This window comes from Scyliorhinus canicula, chromosome 12 (genome assembly GCF_902713615.1).
Source record: "Scyliorhinus canicula chromosome 12, sScyCan1.1, whole genome shotgun sequence".
Classification (NCBI taxonomy): domain Eukaryota; kingdom Metazoa; phylum Chordata; class Chondrichthyes; order Carcharhiniformes; family Scyliorhinidae; genus Scyliorhinus; species Scyliorhinus canicula.
This window is the reverse complement of record NC_052157.1, coordinates 71,769,853-71,794,719: the sequence shown is the minus strand read 5'-3', so window position 1 is coordinate 71,794,719 and position 24,867 is coordinate 71,769,853. Positions and strand designations below refer to the sequence as shown.

The following is a 24,867-nucleotide window of genomic DNA, read 5'->3' as shown; positions in this document are numbered from 1 at the left end:
GCGGGTAATTATAGGCCAGTGAGCTTAACTTCGGTAGTAGGGAAGATGCTGGAATCTATCATCAAAGAAGAAATATCGAGGCATCAGGATGGAAATTGTCCCATTGGGCAGGCGCAGCATGGATTCATAAAGGGCAGGCCGTGCCGAACAAATTTAGTGGAATTGTTTGAGGACATTACCAGAGCGGTAGATAACGGGGAGCCAATGGATGTGGTATATCTGGATTTCCAGAAAGCCTTTGACAAGGTGCCACACAAAAGGTTGCTGCATAAAATAAAGATGCATGACATTAAGGGTAAAGTAGTAGCATGGATAGAGGATTGGTTAATTAATAGAAAGCAAAGAGTGGGGATTAATGGGTGTTTCTCTGGTAGGCAATCAGTAGCTAGTGGTGTCCCTCAGGGATCAGTGTTGGGCCCACAATAGTTCACAATTTACATAGATGATTTGGAGTTGGGGACCAAGGCAATTGTCCAACTTTGCAGACGACACTAAGATGAGTGGTAATGCAAAAAGTGCAGAGGATACCGGAAGTCTGGATAGGTTAAGTGAATGGGCTGGGGTCTGGCAGATGGAATACCATGTTGACAAATGTGAGGTTATCCATTTTGGTAGGAATAACAGCAAACAGGATTATTATTTAAATGATAAAATATTAAAACATGCTGCTGCGCAGAGAGACCTGGGTGTGCTTGTGCATGAGTCGCAAAACGTTGGTTTACAGGTGCAACAGGTGATTAGGAAACGGATGGAATTTTATCCTTCATTGCTAGAGGGATGGAGTTTAAGACTAAGGAGGTTATGCTACAATAGTATAAGGTGTTAGTGAGGCCACACCTGGAGTATTCAGTTAGTTTTGGTCTCCTTACTTGAGAAAGGACATACTGGCACTGGAGGGTGTGCAGAGGAGATTCACTAGGTTAATCCCAGAGCTGAAGGGGTTGGATTACGAGGAGAGGTTGAGTAGTCTGGGACTGTACTTGTTGGAATTTAGAAGGATGAGGGGGGATCTTATCGAAACATATAAAATTATGAAGGGAACAAATAGGATAGATGTGGGCAGGTTGTTTTCACTGGCGGGTGACAGCAGAACTAGGGGGCATAGCCTCAAAATAAGGAGAAGTAGATTTAGGACTGAGTTTAGGAGGAACTTCTTCACCCAAAGGGTTGTGAATCTATGTAATTCCTTTCCCAGTGAAGCAGTTGAGGCTCCTTCATTAAATGTTTTTAAGATAAAGATAGATAGTTTTTTGAAGAATAAAGGGATTAAGGGTTATGGTGTTCAGGCCGGAAAGTGGAGCTGAGTCCACAAAAGATCAGCCATGATCTCATTGAATTGCGGAGCAAGCTCGAGGGGCCATATGGCCTACTCCTGCTCCTAGTTTTTATGTTCTTATGATCCCTTTAGCCAAAAGAGTCATATCCATCTCCCTCTTGAATATATCCAATGAACTGGCCCCAACAGCTTTCTGTGGTAGAGTATTCCACAAGTTTGCCCATTACTCTTAGGCTCTGATCCCTAGTTATGGACATCCCCTATATCAGGAACATTCTTTCCCCATCTCGCCTATCCAGTCCCATCAGGATTTTATATGTTTCTATGGGATCCCCTCTCATTATTCTAAACTCCAGTGAATACAAGCCCAGTCGATCCAGTCTTTCTTCATATGTCAGTCCAGCCAGGACAGGAATTAGTCTGGTGAACCTTCACTGGACACTGTCAATAGCAAGAATATCCTTCCTCAAACTTGGAGACCAAAACTGCACACAATACTCAAGGTGTGGCCTCCGCAAGGCCCTATATAACTGCAGCAAGACATCCCTGCTCCTGTACTCAAATCCTCTTGCTCTGAAAGCCAGCATGCTATTAGCTATCCTCACCACCGGCTATACCTGCATGCCAACCTTCAGTGACTGTTCCACCATGACACCCAGGTTTTGTTGCACTTCCCCCTTTGCTGTACCTGCTTGCCAACCTTCAGCGACTGTTCCATCATGACACCCAGGTCTCGCTGCATTTCCCCTTTTCCTAAACTGCCGCCATTAAGTTAATAATTTGCCTTCCTGTTTTTGCCACCAAACTCGATAAGCTCACATTTAACCACATTATATCGCATTTGCCAAGTATTTGACCACTCAGCCAGCCGGTCCAAGTCACCCTGCAGCCTCTTTGCATCCTCCTCACAGCACATACTGCCACCCAGCTCAGTGTCGTCTGCAAATTTGGAGATATTGCACGTCCATATCATTAATGCATATTGCGAACAGCTGGGCACCCAGCACTGAACCCTACGGTACTCCACTAGCCACTGCCTACCACTCTGAACATGGCCCATTTATTCCCACTCCATGCTTCCTGTCTGCCAAGCAGTTCTCTATCCACATCAATACATTGCCCCCAGAACCATGAGCTTTAACTTTGCTCACTAATCTCTTGTGTGGGAACCTTGTCAAAAGCCTTTTGAAAGTCCAGATACACAACATCCACTGGTTCACACTCATCCAATCTACTGATCGCATCCTCAAAAAGTTACAGGAGATTTGTCAAGCATGAATCCATGCTAACTTGAACAAATCATGCCCCCACTTTCCAAATGCTCAGTTATATCATCCTTAATAATTGACTCTAGAATTTTCACCACCACCGATATCAGGCTAATCCGTCTATAATTCCCTATTTTCTCTCTCCCTCCTTTTTTTAAAAAGTGGAGTTACATTAGCTACCCTCCAATCCATTGGAACTCTTCCAGAGCCAATAGAACGTTTGAAAATGATCACCAATGCCTCATCCTTAGGTACTCTGGGATGCAGAACATCAGGCCTTGGGGACTAATCGGGCTTTAATCCCATCAATTTCCCCAATACAATTTCTTGACTAATAAGGATTTTCTTCATTTTCTCCTTCATACTAGACCTTCTGTCCCCTAAGTATTTCTGGTAGGTTATTTGTGTCTTAGTGAAGACAACCCAAAGTAATTGTTCAACTCGTCTGCCATCTCTTAGTTGCCCATTATGCATTCACCTGATTCTAACTGTCTTTGTCTTCACCAGTCTATTTCTATTCACAAATCTATTGAAGCTTTTGCAGTCAGTTTTTATGTTTTCTGCAAGCTTACTCTCGTATTCTATTTTCCCCTTCCGAATTAAACCCTATGTCGTCTTCTGCTGAATTATAAATTTCTCCCACTTCTCAGGCTTGTTGCTTTTTCTGGCCAATTTATAAGCCTCCTCTTTGGCTTAAACACTATCCTGATTTCTCTTGTTATCCATGGTTGAGCCCCTTTCCTGTTTTACTCTCCCAGACAGGGATGTACAATTATTGAAGTTCATCCATGTGTTCTTTATATATTTGCCATTACCTATCCACTATAAACCCCTTAAGTATCCTTTGGCAGCTTGGGAAGGCTTGCCAGCAAGATTCCCCTTACTTTCGCTCATGGATAAGTTCTCAGTCCGGTTGAATGAATATAAAGCATTGTTTATTTCTTTAAGAACTCATTTTGGTACATTCCCACAAAATTAACTTGAAAGACTTAAACGCCATTTCAACAAAAGGCCTTAAAAGTAATTTTTACGAATGCTTCAAGGATTCTCCGACGGCTAAAATTCCTCTCTCTAATCAATCAAACAGATCACATTCTTAAGGGAATCCTTATCTGGGTTTAGCCCCTTACTTAGTTTCATTGGTTCTAATTCTCAGTTGAGGCCCCCTTGATTTGTTCAGGAAAGTGTCAGTCACTTATCAGGTGATTGGCTAATTAGACATTAATCAATTATTCCAAATTAATTATCTTTCCACGACTCTTGTCCCACGTTCAAACTCCCTACATCACATAACATAGAACATAGAACATAGAACAGTACAGCACAGAACAGGCCCTTCGGCCCTCAATGTTGTGCCGAGCCATGATCACCCTACTTAAACCCACGTATCCACCCTATACCCGTAACCCAACAACCTCCCCCTTAACCCTACTTTTATTAGGACACTACGGGCAATTTAGCATGGCCAATCCACCTAACCCGCACATCTTTGGACTGTGGGAGGAAACCGGAGCACCCGGAGGAAACCCACGCATACAGGGGGAGGACGTGCAGATTCCACACAGATGGGAGGACGTGCAGACTCCACACAGACTCCACACACTCATGGACAGTGTTTAAAAGATTAGCCAATTATATAGCTTACTCATATTTCTACAACTTCAATACTCTTCAAGAATCATTTTATTTTCCAGTATGTTTTAGCTAATATTTTAAAGGACCCCTCTCAATAATTGTTAAATCCAACAGCCAGCTTATTTTAGCCAATGCACATCTCATACCATCAGACTTAGCTTTCTTTAAGTTCAGGACCCTAGTCTCAGACTTAACTGTGTCACTCTACATCTTCATGAAGAATTCTACCATATTATGGTCACTCTTCCCTAAAGGATCTCTCACCACAATGTTGCTGATTAATCCTCTCTCATTGCACAATACGCAGTCTAGGGTGACCTGCTCTCTAGTTGGTTCCTCAACGTGTTTTTTTTTATGCAGAGGGTGGTGAGTGCCTGGAACATGTTGCCAGGGGAGGTTGTGGAAGCAGATATATTAATGGCATTGAAAAGATTTCTTCACAAATACATGGATAGGAGGTATAGAGGGATGTGGCACAAAGAAGTCCTGAGGGTTTTGGCCAAGGTTGGTATCATGACCGGTACAGGCTTGGAGGGCTGAAGGGCCTGATCCTGTGCTGTATTGTTCTTCGTTCTTCATCATTCCAGGAAATTCTCCTCCATCCCATTGCTACCAGTTTGATTAGCCCTATCAATATGCAGATTGAAGTCACCCATAATAACTGTACCCTTACTGCAAGCATCTCTACTTTCCTGTTTGATGCCATCCTTATCCTCACAACCACTGTTTGGTGGTCTGTACACAACTCCCACTGACGTTTTTTGCCCTTTAGTGTTTGGCAGCTCCACCCATACAGATTCCACATAGTCCAGGTTTATGTCCTTCCTTACTATTGTGTTAGTCTCCTCTTTAACCAGCAAAGTTACCCCACCTCCCTTTCCTTTCCATCTATCTTTTCTGAATATTGAATACCCATGGATGTTGAGTTCCCATTCCTGGTCACCCTGGAGCCAGGTCTCCATGATTCCAAGTACATCATATCCGTTAATGACTGTCAGCGCAGTTAATTCATCAACCTTATTACAAATGCCCCTCACATTCAGACACAGAGACTTCAAGCTTGTTTTTTTTTTTGCATTGATTGCCCTTGTAGAATTATGATGTAATGTGGCCCTTTTTGATGTTGTCTTTTGTTTCTCTGCCTTCCACTTTTCCCTTTACTGCCTTTTGTTTCTGTCCTCACCTTACTCACCGTGTCGGTTCCCATCCCCGCCATATTAGTTTAAACCTTCTCCCACAGCACTAGCAAACACTCCCCTTAGGACATTGGTTCCAGTCTTGCCCAGGTGCAGACCGTCTGGTTTCTACTGGTACCACCTCCCTCAGAACCGGTTCCAATATCCCAGGAAGTTGAATCCCTCCCTCATGCACCATCTCCCAAGCCACGCATTCATTTTAGCTATCCTGCCATTTCTATTCTGACCAGCTGCAGGTGGCAAAGGTAGAAATCCTGAGATTACTACCTTTGAGATTCTACTTTTTAGTTTATCTCCTAACTCCCTAAATTCAGCTTGTAGAACCTCATCATGTGTTTTTACCTATATCGTTTTGTACCTATATGCACCATGACAGCTGGCTGTTCACCCTCACCCTCCAGAATACCCTGCAGCTGCTCTGAGACATTTTTGATCTTCGTACCAGGGAGCAACTCACCATCCTGGAGTCTCGTTTGCAGTCGCAGAAACGCCTATGTAATCCCCTATCGAATCCCCTATCACTATAGCTCTGTCACAGTTTTTCCTGCCCTCCTGTGCAGCACAGCCGGCCATGGTGCCATGATCCTGGTTGCTGCCACCTTCCCCTGATTCGCCATCTCCCCCCAACAGTATCCAAAACGGTATACCTGTTTTGCAGGGAGCTGACTGCAGGGGACACCTGCAATGATCTTCCTACTCTTCCTCTGTTTGGTGGTCACGCATTCCCTATTTCCCTCAGTAATTTTAATCTGTGGTGTGACCAACTTACTGACTGTGCTGGTCACGATTTCCTCAGCATCGTGGATGCTCCGAAGTTATTCCATCTGCAGCTCAAGAGCTATGAAGCAGTCTGACAGGAGCTGCAGTTGGACACACTTCCTGCACATGAAGGAGTCAGGGACACCGGAAGGGTCCCTGAATTCCCACTTTGCACAGGAGGAACATGACAAGTGTCTGTGTTCTCTGCCATGACTTAACACTTAATTTAACTTTACAACAACGCCAAGAGAAAATAAGAGAAAAGAAAATAGAATTAAAAACTACTTACCAGTCACCAGCCAATCACTTACCTGCTGGCTGTGATAACCTTCATTACCCTTGCCTGTCCTCCTCACAGTGCCTTTTTCTTTAGAGGAGGACGGAGGGAGGAAAATAATAATGTAGTATTTTGGGCTTAATCGTTCCTTGACACGCTTTCTTTGGCTAACCACATTACAGTTGACGTGTCTCAGTTGACTTTTCCCAGAATCCTCTTCTGAACTGAAAATGAAAAATGAAAATCGCTTATTGTCACAAGTAGGCTTCAAAGGAAGTTACTGTGTAAAGCCCCTAGTCGCCACTTTGCGGGGCTTGTTGGGAGAGGCTGGTACGGGAGGCTTCTACTGCTTCTATTGGATGAACTTCCTCCTGTTTGTCACTGGAGGGATTCTTCAGATAATCACAGTACAGTGGAGGTGACTGAGTTGACTTCTCCCAGAATCCTCTTCTGTCGCCTCCATTGGATGAACGTCCTCCTGTTTGCAACTGGAGGGGTTCTTCAGCTACCCATAGTACAGTCGAGGTGACTGAGTTCCAGAATCCTCTCCTGCCGCTTCTTAAAAATCACTCATCTCACCTCTTAAAATCCCCACCAACCGAACCAGATTCAGCTTATGCAGCTGCCCCTACCCCCATGCCACCTGGATGCTCAAGTCGCCCACCTGCTAGCCTGGGAGCCTTTGCCCAAGGCTACTGAGTCTCCGACACCCCGCTGATTCCCCTCTCCCCCACGCGCACACCTCCATGTAACAAACAAAGGAACATAAAAAAGGTGCACACACCCTTCATGCTCCACAAGCATCCCACCACCAAATCTAACCAAACATCGCCCCCACTGCCGTGAACGGTAGCTCTCTCAACAACCTCCCCTCCCCCCTGGCGTCAATCGGGAACACCCCTCGCTCTTCCCCATGTTCAGTTTGTATCCGGAACACCGGCCAAATTTCGCCAAAATACTCATGATTCCAAAATGCCCTAGTGGGTCCAAGATATACAGCAACAGGTTGTCTGCATACAGCAAGACTCTGTTCTCGACCCTCCCCAAGACCCTGCCTTGTCCCACAGTGCAACCCAAAATACCCTGAGCGCACCCGGTTCATCCACACGCTTGCTACCGCCACCCTATACAGCAGCCGGACCCAATCCACAAACCCCTGCCAAAACCTGAACCATCCCAGCATCTCTCACAGATACTCCAACTCCACCCAGTAGAAAGCCTTCTCTGCTCCATTTCGACTGCCGCCTTAACTTCCTGCCCCTCCAGGGGCAACATAATCAAGATCAGTAATCTTCTCACATTCGCAAACAACTGCGTCCCCTTCACAAATTCCGTCTGATCTTCACCTATCACCCCTGGTACACAGTCCTCAGTACGCGAAGCCAGCACCTTCGCCAGCAACTTGCCATCCACATTTAGCAATGATATCGGACGGTAGAATCACACTGTTCCGGATCTTTATCGTTCTTCAGTATCAGGGAAATAGAAGCCTGCGACATGGTGTGGGGTGCTCACCTTATATGTCTTCACTATCAGAGGCCCAGGTCCACCAAACGTCTCACAAAACTCCACCGGGAACCCATCCAGACCCAGGTCCTACCCTGCCTTCATGTCCCCCCATACTCTCCATCACTTCCACCAACCGAACAGGGGCCCCCCAGCCCCTCCACCAGGTCCTCCTCCACCCTGGGAAACTTCAACCTGTCCAAAAAGCAGAGACCCCCCCCGGCATGGGGCTCCGATTCATATAACTTCCGATAAAACTCCTCGAATACACCATGCAGCCCCACAGGGTCCAGTACCTCCCTTCCCATACCATCCTTCACTCTTCCAATTTCCCTCTCTGTCTCTTGCCTCCTAGGTTGGTAGACCAGCATCCTACTTGCCTTCTCCATATACTCATACACTGTCCCTCGGGCTCTCTCCAACTTCCCTACTGCTTTCCCCGTGAACACCAGCCTGAACTCCATCTGGATCCTCTGCCTTTCCTTCAACAATCCTGCCCGGGGACCTCCACGTACTTCCTGTCCACCCTCAAAATCTCGTCCACCAGTCTTACCATCTCTGCTCGTTCCTCCTTTTACCTGGGCGCCTGGATCGAAATGAGTTCCACCTTAAGGAGAAAAGTTCTCCAATAACCATCAAAAGAGAATACAAGAAAAACAAATACCTCCGAATATCTCCTCCACAGTTCAATGTCCTCCTTCACCTGCCAGTCCATTGTCCCTCAAACATTTCATCACTCCTCTGGGGCGAAATTCTCCGACCCCCATCAGGGTCGGAGAATCGCCTGGGGCCGCCGAAAATCCCGCCCCCTCCGTGGCAGAGATTCTCCGCCACCCGGGAATTGGTGGGGGCGGGAATCACGCCACTCCGATCGATGAGGCCCCTGCGGCGATACTCTGGCCCGGATGGGCCGAAGTCCCGCCGCTGGGAGGCCTCTCCCGCCGCCGAGGTTTGAACCACCTCTGGTGGCGGCAGGATCGGCGCTGTGACCGGGCCCCCGGGGTCCTGGGCGGGGGGGCGCGGGGCGATCGGAACCCGGGGGGTGCCCCCACGGTGGCCAGGCCCGCGATCGGGGCCCCCTGCTCAGACTCTGGGCCAGTACCCTGGGTGCACTCTTTCTCCTCCACCGCCGCCACAGCCTCCGCCATGGCTGAAGCGGAAGAGAAACGCACGTCGCGCATGCGCCGGTTGTGACGTCAGTGGCCACCGCCGGCGCATGCGCCGACCGGCGAAAGCCTTTTGGCCAGCCCTGCTGCCGGGCCGCGGGCCTGAAAGGCCGCTGGCGCCGGTTTTTTGCGCCAGTCTTCTGGTGCCAACTCCTCCGGCGCGGGGCTGGCCCCCAAAGGTGCGGAGAATTCCCCACCTTTGGGGAGGCCCGACCCCGGAGTGGTTGGCGCCACTCCCCTATGCCGGGATCCCCCGTCACGCCAGGTAGGGGCGAATCCCGCCCCTGGTGTTCCAAAATAATGCTCTTGGTTGTGGAAGGTCATTCAGAGGTAGGCTGACGACAACATCCCAAACTTCACCCCCTTTTTAAAGAGGGCAGCCGTAACCCGGTAAAACGTGGCCCTCCTCTTCGCCAGGTTTGCGGCCAGGTCCTGGTACACCCACAGCACATCCCCATCCCAGGTGCACCTCCTCATCTTCCTTGCCCATCTCAAAATCTTTTCCTTGTCCAGGAAATGGTGCAGCCGCTCCTCCATTGCCCTCGCAGCTTGTTCGTCTGCCGCTTCCTCATCAGCGCGCTGTGCGTTTGGCTGATCGCCAGGGGCTGGTGGAAGGCCCCATCCCCATCGACGTTTCCGGCATCTTTGTTGCATACATGTCAGCGTCCGCTCTCTCGATGCCTTCAGGCATCCCCATGATTCCCAGATTCTGTCTCCTGGAGCGATTCTCCAGGTCCTCCTCCTTCTCCTTCAACCGCTTTTGGGTCTCCCGCATCACACCCATCTCGGCCACAAAAGAGGAGAGATGCTCCTCGTGCTCCCTCACTGCCTCCTTCACTTTCCGAATCGCCTGGTCTTGGGATTCCAGCCTCTGCTTCACGCGGTCAATTTCCGTTTTCAGTGGCTCTGCCACCATGGCTAAGTCCTCCTGGGCTTCCCTCCTTTGCTGGCAGAACTTCTCATTCAAGAAGGCCACTAGTTGCTCCGTCGACCACTGCGCAGGCAGGACAGACACATTACGCTTCGCCATTTTGACCTATGGTGTACGAAGATTCTTCTGCTCCCTTCTTCTTGACCCACTTCTGGTCTGAGGATCCATCCACCCACCACACCACTGGAGTCTTGCTTTCTCCAATCACTCCTGCACCTTTCTTCATCAAAACCTCCACCCTACGAGCGGGGAAAAGGTACGAAAATCTACCTTGAGCGGGAGCTGCCAAATGTGCGACCACTCACTCCATGGCCGTCACCGAGTCCCAGTAACCCCACTGTTGTAGGCGTTTCTGTGTGCTGGTTCAGAATGCTCTCCTGGGTACTCCCCTGGGAAGTGTCCACCCCCTCTAAGACTTTATCTCAATTCATATTGTCGAAGTTAAAATCCCCTGCTATTATCACCGTCTAGTTTTCACACCTCTATGAAATTTGCCTACAAATCTGCTCTTCTATCTTCCCTGACTTTTTGGGGGCCTATTATCCACTCACAGGAATGTGATTGCCCTCTTTTGGTTATTATGTTCTACCCATAAGGCCTCATTTGAGAAGACTGCCAAAATATCATTTCTCCTCACTGCAGTAATTGACTCCGTTATCATTAATGTGACATCACTTCCCCTTTAACACCCTCCCCACTGTGCCCCAGTCGCACCTGAATATTATATCCCTGGAATACTGGGCTCCCAGTTCTGCCCCTCCCGCAACCTTGTCAATGTGATTGCAATCATATCATGCTCGCATGTTTTAATCAATGTCCTCAATTCACTGACTTTATCTGTAAGACACATTGCATTAAAATAAAACCACCCAGGCTTCCCATATTCACTTGTGTTTGACACGCACTGCCTTCCAGAGTGACTTGGTTTTCCTTTTATATTTGGCTGTGCATCTCCCCCTAATGTACCTTCACTCCGTATCCCTTCTCCCTGCCACATTAGAGTAATCGCAACCCCAACAGGAATCATTAGAGTGAACCCATCATCATACTAACTATATACTTCCCAGACACACTCAAACTTCACCCAGATACCAAATAAATACTCCCCTTGAGGCAGGAAACAAAATAGTTAATGAGAAAAATACCCAGAGTTACAGGCCATTATTTATTTATGTTAGTTTTGATATTTTATCAAACCACAGCTTCAAACTCCGGGTACAATATTTACTTCAGCAGATTGGAGTTAAAAGGGTGGCACAACCATGCCAGTGATTATCTCATTGACTGGTGGAGCAGGCTGGTGAAGTCAAATGAACCCCAGTTGCTTTTATATCTTAAATTCCCAATCAAAACTGTCAGTAACCACAAAGAACATAAAAGAGCCTCTTACATCAGAGTTGCACATGACAGAGCTGTCGGGGAGTGATGAAGCTAATATGGCAGTGGGACGGGAACCTGTGTTGTGTACTCAGAGCTGAGGAAATCAAGAATAAGAGAAACATACAGCAAGGAAAATAAGAAAAGTGATAGGCAGAGAAATCAAAAGCCAGAATCAGGTAAGGACACAGTAAAAATAGTACGGATGTAAAAATTAGTCAGTACAATAGACGAGGAATTTCTGGAGTGTATACAGGATGGTTTTGTGGGCCAATACGTTGTGGAACCAACAAGGGGACTGGTGATGTTTGACTGGGTAGTGTGCAATCAGAAATGGTTAGATAGTTGCAGGAGATCCATTGGGGATGAGTGACCATAACATGTAAGAGTTCTTTATCAAGGTGAATATTGAGGTAGTTGATTCTGACACCAGGATCTTGAATCTCAAGAAAGGTAACTACAATGGTATGAGGCATGAGGCATAAGCTGGCTATGATGGACTGGGAAACATTACTGAAAGGAAGGACAGTGGACAGGCAATGGCAGGCATTCAAGGAATGAATAGGTAAACTCAAAGTTGTTTATTCTTATTTGGTGCAAGAATAGAAAGGCGACTGTGGCCAGACCATGGCTTACAAGGGTAATTAGAGATGGCATTAGATTCAAAGAAGAAGCAGACAAATGAATAAGATAAAGCAATAGACCTGAGGATAGGAAAAGTTTAAAATTCAGAAAAGGCGGGCCAAGTGATTGATTCAGAAAGGGGAAATACAACATGAATATAAGCTAGCGGGATACATCAAAACTAACTTTCAAAGTTTCTACTGGTATGTAAAGAGAAAAAAATATTGACAAAAATGAACGTAAGCCCCTTTAATACAGAAACACGGGAATTCATAATGGGAACAAAGAAATTGTTGAGGAGCTAAATTCGTACTTTGCTTCTGTCTTCACAAAGGAAGATATGAATAAAGCACCGGAAGTTTTGACAAACACAAGTTTATGAGGAGCTGAAGGAAGTCAGTATTAGCAGAGATGTGCTTTTGGAGAAATTAATGGGATTGAAGGCGGATAATCTTCATCCCAGAGTACTTACGACAGTGGATCAATTGATGGTAATTTTCCAAAATTCTTTGGACTCTGGAATGGTTCCTACAGATTGGAGGGTAGCGAATGTAACCCCGCTATTCAAAATGGGAGGTAGAGAGAAAACAGTGATCTATAGACCAGTGAGCCTAACGTCGGTAGTAGAGAAGTTGTAGAGTTCATTGTCAAGGATTTCATTGCACGGCATTTGGAAAGCAGTGGTGTAATCATACAAAGTCAGCATGGATATAGTAAAGGGAAATCATGCTTGAAAAATCTACTGGAATTGTTTGAAGATATAATCAGTAGAGTTGATCAGGGAAAACCGGTGGAAGTAATTTATTTAGACTTTCAGAAGTCTTTCGACAAGGTCTCAATAGCAGATTACTGTGTTAAGTTAAAGCACATGGGATTGTGGTTGGTGTCTTGAGATGGAGAGAAAGCTAGTTAGCAGACAGGAAGCAAGGAGTTAGTATAAATGGGTCTATTTCCAATTGGCAATATTCCAGGCATCTGGTCAGATCCCAACAGTGGTTAGAATACTGGGTGAAAACCTCAGCATTCTTTTAAAAGTTTAATACATGGCTGAACAATCAATTTGTCCCAGGTGTGATTGCATAAGAAATAGGGCTTGGTTTTTTTTTTACAAACAAACATTTATTAAAACAAAATGAAAGCAAAATTTAAAATTTCAACCTTCGAACCTAACAAGAACAGATTACATTTATCACTTGACCCCAACACACAATTTCCCATTAAACAGCACATAATACGAACATACAGTTCACAGATACATAGACACATAGAAGATGGGAGCAAGAGGAGGTCTTTTGGCCCTTCGAGCCTGCTCTGCCATTTACCACGATCATGGCTGATCATCCACCTCTATAGCCTAATCCTACTTTATCCCCATAGCCTTTGATCCCTTTCTCCCCAAGTGCTATAATCTTGCCGCCTCTTGAATATATTCAATGTTTTAGCATCAACTACTTCCTGTGGTAATGAATTCCACAGGCTCACCACTCTTTGGGTGTAGAAATGTCTCTTCATCTCTGTCCTAAATGGTTTACGCTGAATCCTCAGACTGTGACCCCTGGTTCTGGACACACACATTATTGGGAACATCTTGGAGCTACATCAATATAGGGAAGATATAGGGGGGATGTCAGAGGTAGGTTCTTTACCCAGAGAGTAGTGGGGGCATGGAATGCACTTCCTGTGGAAGCAGTTGAGTCGGAAACATTAGGGACCTTCAAGCGGCTATTGGATAGGTACTTGGATTACGGTAGAATGCTGGGGTGCAGATTGATTTATTCTTAATCTGGGACAAAAGTTCGGCACAACATCGTGGGCCGAAGGACTTGTTCTGTGCTGTATTTTCTATGTTCTATGTTCCCTGTATCTCCCTGTCTAGTCCTGTTAGAATTTAGAAGTCTCTATGAGATCCCCCTCATTCTTCTGAACTCCAGCGAGAACAATCCTAACCTAGTCAATCTCTCCTCATATGACAGTCCCGCCATCCCTGGAATCAGTCTGGTAAACCTTTGCTGCACTTCCCCAAGAACAAGAATACACTTCCTCAGAGAAGGAGACCAAAACTGCACTCAATACTCCAAGTGTGACCTCACCAAGGCCCTGTATAATTGCAGCAACACATCCCTGCTTCTATACTCGAAACCTCTCGCAATGAAGGCCAACATACCATTCACCTTCTTTACCGCCTGCTGCACCTGCATGCTTACCTTTAGCGACTGGTGCACAAGGACATCCAGGTCCCACTGCACACTCCCCTCTCCCAATTTACAACCATTCAGGGAGTAATCTGACTTCCTGTTCTTGCTTCCAAAGTGAATAACCTCACACTTATCCAAATTGTACTGCATCTGCCATTGATTTACCCACTCACCCAACCTGTCCAGATCATGCTGTAGGATCCTTGCATCCTCGTCAAGTTCACCCTCCCACCCAACTTGGTATCATCTGTAAACTTTGAGATGTTACATTTTGTTCCCTTATCCAAATCATTAATATATATTGTGAATAGCTGGGGTCCCAGCACCGATCCCTGTGGCACCCCACTAGTTGCTGCCTGCCAATTTGAAAAGGACCCATTAATTCCTACTCTTTGTTTCCTCTCTGCCAACCAATTTTCTATCCACATCAATATATTTCCATGGGCTTTAATTTTGCACAATAATCTCTTATCGGGACTTTATCAAACACCTTCTGAAAGTCTAAATATACCACATCGACTGGCTTCCCCTTGTCAACTGTACTGGTTACATCTTCAAAGAATTCTAACAAATTTGACAAGCATGATTTCCCCTTCATAAATCTGTGCTGACTCTGACTGATCCTACCACTGCTTTCTAAATGTTCTGCTATGAAGTCCAGAACTAGAGGGGCATAGCCTCAAAATAAGGAGAAGTAGATTTAGGACTGACCTTTGAAGGAACTTCTTCATCCAAGGGGTTGTGAATCAATGGAATTCCCTGCCCAGTGAAGCAGTTGAGGCTCCTTCATTAAATGTTTTCAAGATAAAGATAGATAGTTTTTGAAGAATAAAGGAATAAAGTGTGATGGTGTTCGGGCAGAAAAGTGGAGCTGAGTCCACAAAAGATCAGCCGTGATCTCATTGAATGGCGGAGCAGGCTCAAAGGGCCAGATGGCCTCCTCCTGCTCCTAGTTCTTATGTTCTTAACTCAAAGATGTGCAGGGTAGGTAGATTGGCTACGATAAATTGCCCCTTAGTTGGAAACATTAAAAAAAAAACTTTCAAATAGGGGCAGGAGTTCTGGAATGGTCCGGCTACTTGGAGTGTTCCACAGAAGTGTGGCCAGACTCATCCTTTGCAACATTTTGACATGTAAAATCTCAACACATAGAGACATATAGATGTGTGTGCACTCTGCAACGCCATTCTATGCAAAGAGAAATTATGAATAAATTCCGGTTTAAGCTCTCAATCCATACGGGCAGTGACCCGGGGCCAGGATCAAACCTGTATCCTCGACACCGTGAGGCAGCAGTGCTAACAATTTGAGCCCGTGTCCTCTTTGTCCACTTGCCAATTTATTTTGAATTTGTTTTTTTGGATTAACTTCAGAACAGCACTGTTGTCTTCTTTGTTCCTCAACACAAGCTCCCCCAACACCTCCACCACCCCTTTCTGTCCGCACATTTTTGCTCTGTTTCCACCATTTGAATATGCTCATTGTGTGTCAAGCCATGGGAACTGTTGACAGTACTCACGGTGCAGGATTGATAGTGTGAGATAATTTGTGAATGGGCCTGTTTAAGTCACATCCTAATGATTTGATTGTTCAGTTCAGCATTATCTTCCCATTCTGATTGCTGCTCTTCAATAGTTACAGCAAGACTACTAGGAATCCTATATCGTTTTTTAGTTGACCCCGAGCAACTTTTAGTTACATTATTGCCATAGTTATACCACATCCTCAGCTGCTACATTCAGACTTCTCACTTTACTTCTACACCCCTATTAAATTGATCACCCTTGGGGAAATATGTCTGGGCACTTTCCAATTTTAAGTTAAGCTGTCATTAATCATTTCAATTATTTTCACAGACAAAGATTTAAAGAAAGTCCATATCATTGTAATTTGCGTTCCTCTTGGGCTTCTCTGTCTATCGACGTTGGTTTTCACAATCGTGTGGCGTATGCCAGGAAAAATTACGTCAAGCTGAGGATGACCAGTCTTAATGCCGCAAAATTGTGCCAAGTAGTTGAAATTGTTAATATATATGAATGATACCTGAATTGGTGCATTGTTGTTACAAAAAGATGATACCGGCTTTGAAGTGCCTCTGGCATGTTTTTAAAAGAAGCTAAATATTCGTGAACAACAATATTCCACTATCTCCCTGTTGAATGTAGATGCCAGGTTGCTGGCCAAAATCTTGTCCTCCAGAATCGAGAATTGTGTTCCAGACGTTATTGGGGAGGACCAGACGGGGTTTGTTAAGGGTAGGCAGTTGGTGGCCAATGTAAGAAGGTTGTTAAATGTGATCATGATGCCACTGGAAAGTAGGGAGGTGGAGGTAGTGGTCGCAATGGATGCAGAAAAGGCTTTTGATCGGTTAGAATGGGATTATCTGTGGGAGATATTGGGACGGTTCGGATTTGGACGGGGCTTTATTGACTGGGTCAAGTTACTGTATCAGGCTCCTGTGGCAAGTGTATGGACGAATAGGACAACATCGGACTATTTTAGACTGCACCGGGGGACGAGACAGGGATGCCCCCTCTCCCCACTGCGCTGGCTATAGAGCTGTTGACAATTGCTCTGAGAGCCTCAAGGGGCTGGAAAGGACTGGCCCGGAGGTGGGAGGTGTGGGGGGAGGGGGGTGGGGGGGGGGGGGGGGGGGTTGGAGCATAGGGTTTCGCTCTATGCAGATGACTTGCTTCTGTACGTTTCGGACCCAATAGCGGGGATGGAAGAAATCATGAAGACTCCAGGGGAATTCGGCTGGTTTTCGGGGTAGAAGCTCAATATGGAAAAGAGTGAGATGTTTGTGGTCCAGGTGAGGGGACAGGAGAGGCGACTGGGAGAGCTGCTCTTGAGGTTAATAGAGGGAAGCGGGAATGGGACCAGCTGCATAAATTGAATCTGGCCCAGCTGGTGGACCAAATGAAGGACGATTTTCGGAGATTGGACGTGCTTCTGTTGTCTCTGGCTGGGAGGGTGCAAACGGTGAAAATGACGGTCCTCCCGAGATTCCTATTTGTATTTCAGTGTCTACCCATCTTTATTCCGCGGTCCTTTTTTAAGAAGGTCAACAGAGTGATCATGGGCTTCGCATGGGCGGGCAAGACCCCGCGCGTAAGGAAGGTAATGCTTGAGTGGAGTCGGGGTGAGGGCGGGCTGGCGCTGCCAAATTTTAGCAACTATTACTGGGCGGCGAATATAGCCATGATCAGGAAGTGGGTGGTGGGGGAGGGGTCAGCATGGGTGCGTATGGAGGCGGCTTCATGTAAGGGCACCAGTTTGGGAACGTTCGTAACGGCGCCTCTGCCGTTTCCGCCAGCGCGGTACTCCACCAGTCCAGTGGTGGTGGCGTCCCTGAGAGTTTGGGGCCAGTGGAGGCGGCATGTGGGAGCAGTGGGAGCATCAGTCTGGGCCCCAATCTGTAATAATCACCGGTTTGCCCCAGGGAGTACGGATGGGGGGTTCCGGTTATGGCAGAGAGCGGGGATTGAGAGGATAGAGGATATGTTCGTAGAGGGGAGCTTTCCGAGTATGAGGGCGTTGGAGGAAATGTTTGGGTTAGCGAGGGTAAACAAATTCAGGTATCTGCAGATGCGGGTCTTCCTTCATAAATAGGTGTAAACCTTCCTGCTCCTACCGCTAAGCGGGCTCACATGACAATGGCCCAGATGAGCAGATTCTTTGGGGTGGAGGACAGGTGCGCAAAATGTGCGAGAGGACTGGCGAACCATGTCCACATGTTTTGGACATGACCAACGCTTAGGGGATTTTGGCAGCGGTTTCCGGACGTCATGTCCACGGTGTTAAAAACAAGGTTGGCGCTGAGTCCAGAGGTGGCCATTTTCAGGGTGTCAGAAGACCCGAGAATCCAGGAGGAGAAAGAGGCAGACGTTCTGGCCTTTGCTTCCCTGGTAGCCTGGAGACGGATACTCATAGCTTGGAGGGACTCAAAGCCCCCGAAGTCGGAGACCTGGCTAGCTTTCTCTGTCTGGAGAAAATCAAGTTCGCCTTGAGAGGGTCACTGTTCAGGTTCACCCGGAGGTGGCAACCGTTCGTCGACTTATTTGCGGGAAATTAATCGTCAGGAGACTGGGGGCCGGGGGGGGGGGGGGGTGTGTGTGTGTAGTTTAGAGTAGGGGGTCAATAAGGGACCTGTATGAGAGGTAAATGGCTTTTCCACTATGTTTACGGTTTCATGTATGCTGTTTATTTTGTTGTTGTTACTATACTGAAAATACCTCAATAAAATGTTTATTAAAAAAAAACAATATTCCACTGTCGAAAAAGTGTAGTGCCTGCTGATGGCATTTGAACTTTTTGAAATTCAAGCCACCAACAAATTATCAGGAAGAATTACTTACAACGGCCATGATCCATTGCTATTTCTCGAAATATTTAGAGACCAGAATGCTGGACCTTTCAGGTGTAATTTGCTGTGAACAACATTTAACATTTAAGCGGAATTTTGTTGTTCCCTTGCACTGTCATAACATCCAGGCTATGGGCCAAGTGTTGGAAAATGCAGACATATAGTAATGCAAAAACAACTGGGTACATACAATCATACAATGCTGCACACGATCACAAGAAATTCCAGTCACCTTAAGGCCAGCACATGGGGCCTTGGCTTGTGATTTATCAAAATCTGAAATCTGATTCTTCGTTGCCAGAGTTGTCTGAAGGGACCAATCTGGAAAATGGATGCTTCCCCTGCGCAGATTTTCTTTAACAATGGCCCTTTCTGGAGAATGCCCTGTAAATCTATGAGGTTTTATCAATATCACCGCAAAAATAAAGCAGAGTGTTGTGGTACACCGAGCAGGGCCTGGATTTTAGCCCGATAATATTGGACATTTTGAATCAAACTGCAGTCAACCTCAGGCAGGGTGGTGAGAATTCAGACTTGTCAAAAGTCAACTACTCAACACATGGACAAACTGCCAGGACATGTCTGGATCTGCCCTGTCAATCACGCATCAGGAGATCATCGATTTTATTGATATGCACCGATTTTTTTGGGTTGCCCAGATCGAGCCAGGTTTTCTGGCACCCAGAGTTCCTGCCATTACTTTATACGGCATTGATTACATGCAAGCAACACCACCAGAGATGGACACCTGCGGGTGGGCCGTGGCCCTGTCAAGCTATCATCATCTAATTCACTGGATGTTGGGATCCAGCAGAGGGCAGAAGAGGGAGCCGCTGATTGGCTGTTGCGGGTAAAACTTACATCAGTGCATTGAGGTCACTGTACCCAGTAGGTGTACCTGAGCAAGAGACCCTCCGAGTTCAAGTGAAGGCAAGCATTCAAAGATCCAAAGATCCAAAGGCAAGTAAAAAGATGTGCAGTTTAGGAGGGTTGGCCATGATAAATTGCCCTTAGTGTCCAAAATTGCCCTTAGTGTTGGGTGGGGTTACTGGGTTATGGGGATACGGTGGAGGTGTTGACCTTGGGTAGGGTGCTCTTTCCAAGAGCTGGTGCAGACTCGATGGGCCGAATGGCCTCCTTCTGGACTGTAAATTCTATGATCCAGCAGAGGGCAGCAGAGCGAAGCCGCTGATTGGCTGTTGTGGGGAACATTTGCATCAGTGCATTGCGGTCACTGTATCCAGAAGGTGTACCTGAGCAAGACACCTTCCATTTTCAAGTGAAGGCAAGCATCCAGCAGAGGACAGCAGAACGGAGCGGCTGATTGGCTGTTGCGGGGAAAATTTGCATTAGTGCATTGCGGTCACTGTATCCAGAAGGTGTATCTGAGCAAGACAACTTCCGTGTACAAGTGAAGACAAGCATCCAACAGAGGGCAGTAGAGCAGAGCCGCTGATTGGCTGTTGCGGGGAAACTTTGCATTAGTGCATTGCGGTCACTGTATCCAGAAGGTGTACCTGAGCAAGACACCTTCCATGTTCAAGTGAAGGCAAGCATCCAGCAGAGGGCAGCAGAGCGGAGCTGCTGATTGGCTGTTGCAGGGAAAATTTGCATCAGCGCATTGCGGTCATTGTATCCAGAAAGTGGTTTGTGCAGGAGCCGTTGTCAAGTGACAGTTAAACCCCAAACACTTCTTCAGTGTTTCCCTCCTTACCTCCTCCTCCAACCAAAAAATAATAATCACTCTAAGGATCCCAGCCAAGTAAAGATCAAGAGGGAGACTCGAGGGCAGGTAGAAGTAGAAAGAAGTTGAACCGTGACATCACAGCCAGCAGGTAAGTGATTGGCTGGTGACTGGTAAGTAGATTTTCTTTTCCCTGAGGTGTGTTGATAAGGTAAGGTTTTTCTATTGCTTTTTTTAATCGTGTGATTGGTAATAAGTTTTGATTTTTTTTCCTTTTTAATTTATCTATTATTTGATATTATAGTTGGACTAAGTTAAGATTAAAAATGGCAGGAGATTTCAGACTCGTGTTATGCTCCTCTTGCTCAATGTGGGAGCTCAGGGACGTGGCTGATTTCCCTGGCTCCTTCGCATGCAGACGTATGTCCAGCTCTTGTTAGACCGCATGATGGCCCTGGAGCTGCGGACGGACTCACTTTGGAGCATCCGTGATGCTGAGGAGGTCGTGGATAACACGTTTAGCGAATTGGTCATACCACAGATTAGGATTGCTGAGGGAGAAAGGGAATGGGTGACCAAAAGACAGAGAAAAGGCAGGAAGGCAGTGCAGGTGTCCCCTGCGGTCATCTCCCTCCAAAACAGGGATACCGTTTTGCTTACTGTTGGGGGAGATGGCTCACCAGGGGACGGCAGTAGTAGCCAGGTTCATGGCACCGTGGCTGGCTCTGCTGTACAGAAGGGTGGGAAAAAGAGTGGAAGGGCTATAGTCATAGGGGATTCAATTGCAAGGGGAGTAGATAGGCGGTTCTGTGGTCGAAAACGAGACTCCCGAATGGTATGTTGCCTCCCAGCTGCATGGGTCAGGGATGTCTCAGATAGGCTGCAGAACATTTTGAAGGGATGGGTGAACAGCCAGTTGTCGTAGTGCATATATGCACCAATGATATAGGTAAAAAACAGGATGAGGTCCTACAAGCTGAATTTAGGGAGTTAGGAGTCAAGTTAAAAAGTCAGACCTTAGAGGTAGTAATCTCAGGATTGCTACCAGTGCCACATGGTAGTCAGAGTAGAAATGAAAGAATAGGCAGGATGAATGTGTGGCTTGAGAGATGGTGTAGGAGGGAGGGGTTCAGATTTTTGGGACATTGGGACCGGTTCTGGGGGAGGTGGGACTACTACAAATTGGACTGTTTACACCTGGGCCGGACTGGAACCAATGTCCTTGGGGGTGCTTTTGCTAATGCTGTTGGGGAGGGTTTAAACTAATGTGGCAGGGGGATGGGAACCAAATGAGGAGGTTAGTGGACAGTAAGGAGGTAGTAACTAAAGCCTGTAAGGAACTAGATTATGAAGTCAGCGTGACTAAGGGGAAGAGTAGGCTGGGAGCAGATGATGAACGCAAAGGGACCGGTCATCTGAGGTGCATTTGTTTTAATGCAAGAAGTGTAGTAGGTAAGGCAGATGAACTTAGGGCTTGGATTAGTACCTGGGAGTATGATGTTATTGCGATTACTGAAACTTGGTTGAGGGAAGGGCATGATTGGCAACTAAATATCCCAGGATATCAATGCCTCAGGCGGGATAGAGAGGGAGGTAAAAAGGGTGGAGGAGTTACATTACTAGTCAGAGAGGATATCACAGCCCTGCTGAAGGAGGGCACTATGGAGGACTCGAGCAGTGAGGCAATATAGGCAGAGCTCAGAAATAGGAAGGGTGCGGTAACAATGTTGGGGTTGTACTACAGACCTCCCAACAGAGAATGTAAGATAGAGGTACAAATATGTAAACAGATTATGGAAAGATGTAGGAACAACAGGTTGGTGGTGGTAGGAGATTTTAATTTTCCCAACATTGACTGGGATACACTTAATGTCAGAGGTCTAGATGGAGCAGAATTTGTAAGGAGCATCCAGGAGAGCTTTCTGGAGCAGTATGTAAATAATCCAACTCGGGAAGGGGCCATACTGGACCTAGTATTGGGGAATGATCCCGGCCAGGTGGTTGAAGTTTCAGTCGGTGATTACTTTGGGAATAGTGATCACAATTCCGTAAGTTTCAGAATACTCATGGACAAAGATGAGAGTGGTCCTAAAGGAAGAGTGCTAAATTGGGGGAAGGCCAACTATACCAAAATTCGGCAGGAGCTGGGGATTGTGGATTGGGAGCAGCTGTTTGAAGGTAAATCCACATTTGATATGTGGGAGGCTTTTAAAGAGAGGTTGATTAGAGTGCAGGACAGACATGTCCCTGTGAAAATGAGGGATAGAAATGGCAAGATTAGGGAACCATGGATGACAGGTGAAATTGTGAGACTAGCTAAGAGGAAAAAGGAAGCATACATAAGATCTAGGCGACTGAAGACAGACGAAGCTTTGGAAGAATATCGGGAATGTAGGACCAATCTGAAACGAGGAATCAAGAGGGCTAAAAGGGGTCATCAAATATCTTTAGCAAACAGAGTTAAGGAAAATCCCAAAGCCTTTTATTCATATATAAGGAGCAAGAGGGTAACTAGAGAAAGGTGGCCCACTCAAGGACAAAGGAGGAAAGTTATGCGTGGAGTCAGAGAAAATGGGTGAGATTCTTAATGAGTACTTTTCATCGGTATTCACCGAGAGGGACATGACGGATGTTGAGGTTAGGGATAGATGTTTGATTACTCTAGGTCAAGTTGGCATAAGGAGGGAGGATATGTTGGGTATTCTAAAAGGCATTAAGGTGACAAGTCCCCAGGTCTGGATGGGATCTATCCCAAGTTACTGAAGAAAGTGAGAGAGGAAATAGCTGGGGCCTTAGCAGATATCTTTGAAGCATCCTTGAACACAGGTGAGGTCCCGGAGGACTGGAGAATTCTTAATGTTGTCCCCTTGTTTAAGAAGGGTAGCAGGGATAATCCAGGTAATTATAGAATGGTGATCCTGACGTCAGTGGTAGGGAAGCTGCTGGAGAAGATACTGAGGGATAGGATCTATTCTCATTTGGAAGAAAATGGGCTTATCAGTGATAGGCAACATGGTTTTGTGCAGGGAAGGTCATGTCTTACCAACTTAATAGAATTATTTGACGAAGCGACAAACTTGATTGATGAGGGAAGGGCTGTAGATGTCATATACATGGACTTCAGTAAGGCACTTAATAAGGTGCCCCATGGTAGGCTGATGGAGAAAGTGAAATCTCATGGGGTCCAGGGTGTACTAGCTGGATGGATAAAGAACTGGCTGGGCAACAGGAGACAGAGAGTAGTAGTGGAAGGGAGTTTCTCAAAATGGAGAACTGTGACCAGTGGTGTTCCACAGGGATCCGTTCTCGGACCACTGTTGTTTGTGATATAAATGATCTGGAGGAAGGTATAGGTGGTCTGATTAGCAAGTTTGCAGATGACACTAAGATTGGTGGATAGTGAAGGGGACTGTCAGAGAATACAGCAGAATATAGATTGGAGAGTTGGGCAGAGAAATGGCAGATGGAGTTCAATCCGGGCAAATGTGAGGTGATGCATTTTGGAAGATCCAATTCAAAAGCGAACTATACGGTAAATGAAAAAGCCCTGGGGATAATTGATGTACAGAGAGATCTGGGTGTTCGGGTCCATTGTACCCTGAAGGTGGCTGCGCAGGTCAATAGAGTGGTCAAGAAGGCATACGGCATGCTTTCCTTCATCGGAAGGGGTATTGAGTACAAGAGTTGGCAGGTCATGTTACAGTTGTATAAGACTTGCTTCGGCCACATTTGGAATACTGCGTGCAGTTCTGGTCGCCACATTACAAAAAGGATGTGGATGCTTTGGAGAAGATGCAGAGGAGGTTCACCAGGATGTTGCCTGGTATGGAGGGCGCAAGCTATGAAGAGAGGTTGAGTAGATGAGGATTATTTTCATTAGAAAGACGGAGGTTGAGGGGGGACCTCATTGAGGTCTACAAAATCATAAGAGGTATAGACAGGGTGGATAGCAAGAAGCTTTTTCCCAGAGTGGGGGACTCAATTACTAGCGATCATGAGTCCAAGGTGAGAGGGGAAAGGTTTAAGAGATATATGAATGGAAAGTTCTTTTGCAGAGGGTGGTGGGTGCCTGGAATGCATTGCCGGCGAAGGTGGTAGAGGCGGGCACGATAGCGTCATTTAAGATGTATCTAGACAGATACATGAATGGGCAGGGATACAGATCCTTAGAAAATAGCCGACAGTTTTAGATAGAGGATCTGGATCGGCACAGGCTTGGAGGGCCGAAGGGCCTGTTCCTGTGCTGTAATTTTTCTTTGTGCTTTTGTTCTTCCTGAGGCCTCATTGTCTGAAAGCCAGAGAAGTTTCTGGAAAGGCAAGAAGGGAGGGGATCAAGACACATCATAGAGAAGGCTCGACATGCAGGTGACCTTGACCATCCAGAAGACTGACCAGAGAAGGAAGGAAGCAACCAATGAGACCCTCCTTCACAACAATGGACCTGAGAGTTGCAGAGAATCAGACTCACAACTTAACTGAATCCATCAATAGGGGCAGTATAATGGATCTTGGAAATCTTTAGTAAATGGTTTTAGGTTAATTTAAGGGTAAATCGGGCAGCACGGTGGCCTAGTGGTTAGCACAACCACCTCACGGCGCTGAGGTCC

General features: G+C 46.5%; 2 protein-coding genes across 3 annotated transcripts in view; one reads left to right on the top strand and one right to left on the bottom strand.

Moving 5' to 3' along the window:
- LOC119974387 (cell wall integrity and stress response component 4-like) overlaps nt 1-16,465 on the top strand; it is a 50,196-nt gene extending 33,731 nt beyond the window's left edge. For both annotated transcript variants that reach the window (XM_038813202.1, XM_038813200.1), the window contains one exon: nt 16,067-16,465. In XM_038813202.1, coding sequence (XP_038669130.1) covers nt 16,067-16,185 — 119 coding nt within the window. In that variant the 3' untranslated portion in view covers nt 16,186-16,465. The remainder of the gene's footprint in view (nt 1-16,066) is intronic.
- Nucleotides 16,273-24,867, bottom strand: part of LOC119974279 (basic proline-rich protein-like) — a gene marked incomplete at its 5' end in the record, with an annotated part of 49,851 nt that continues 41,256 nt past the window's right edge. Inside the window, 2 exon segments of the mRNA XM_038813051.1 lie at nt 16,273-16,305; nt 16,813-16,867. Coding sequence (XP_038668979.1) covers nt 16,273-16,305; nt 16,813-16,867 — 88 coding nt within the window.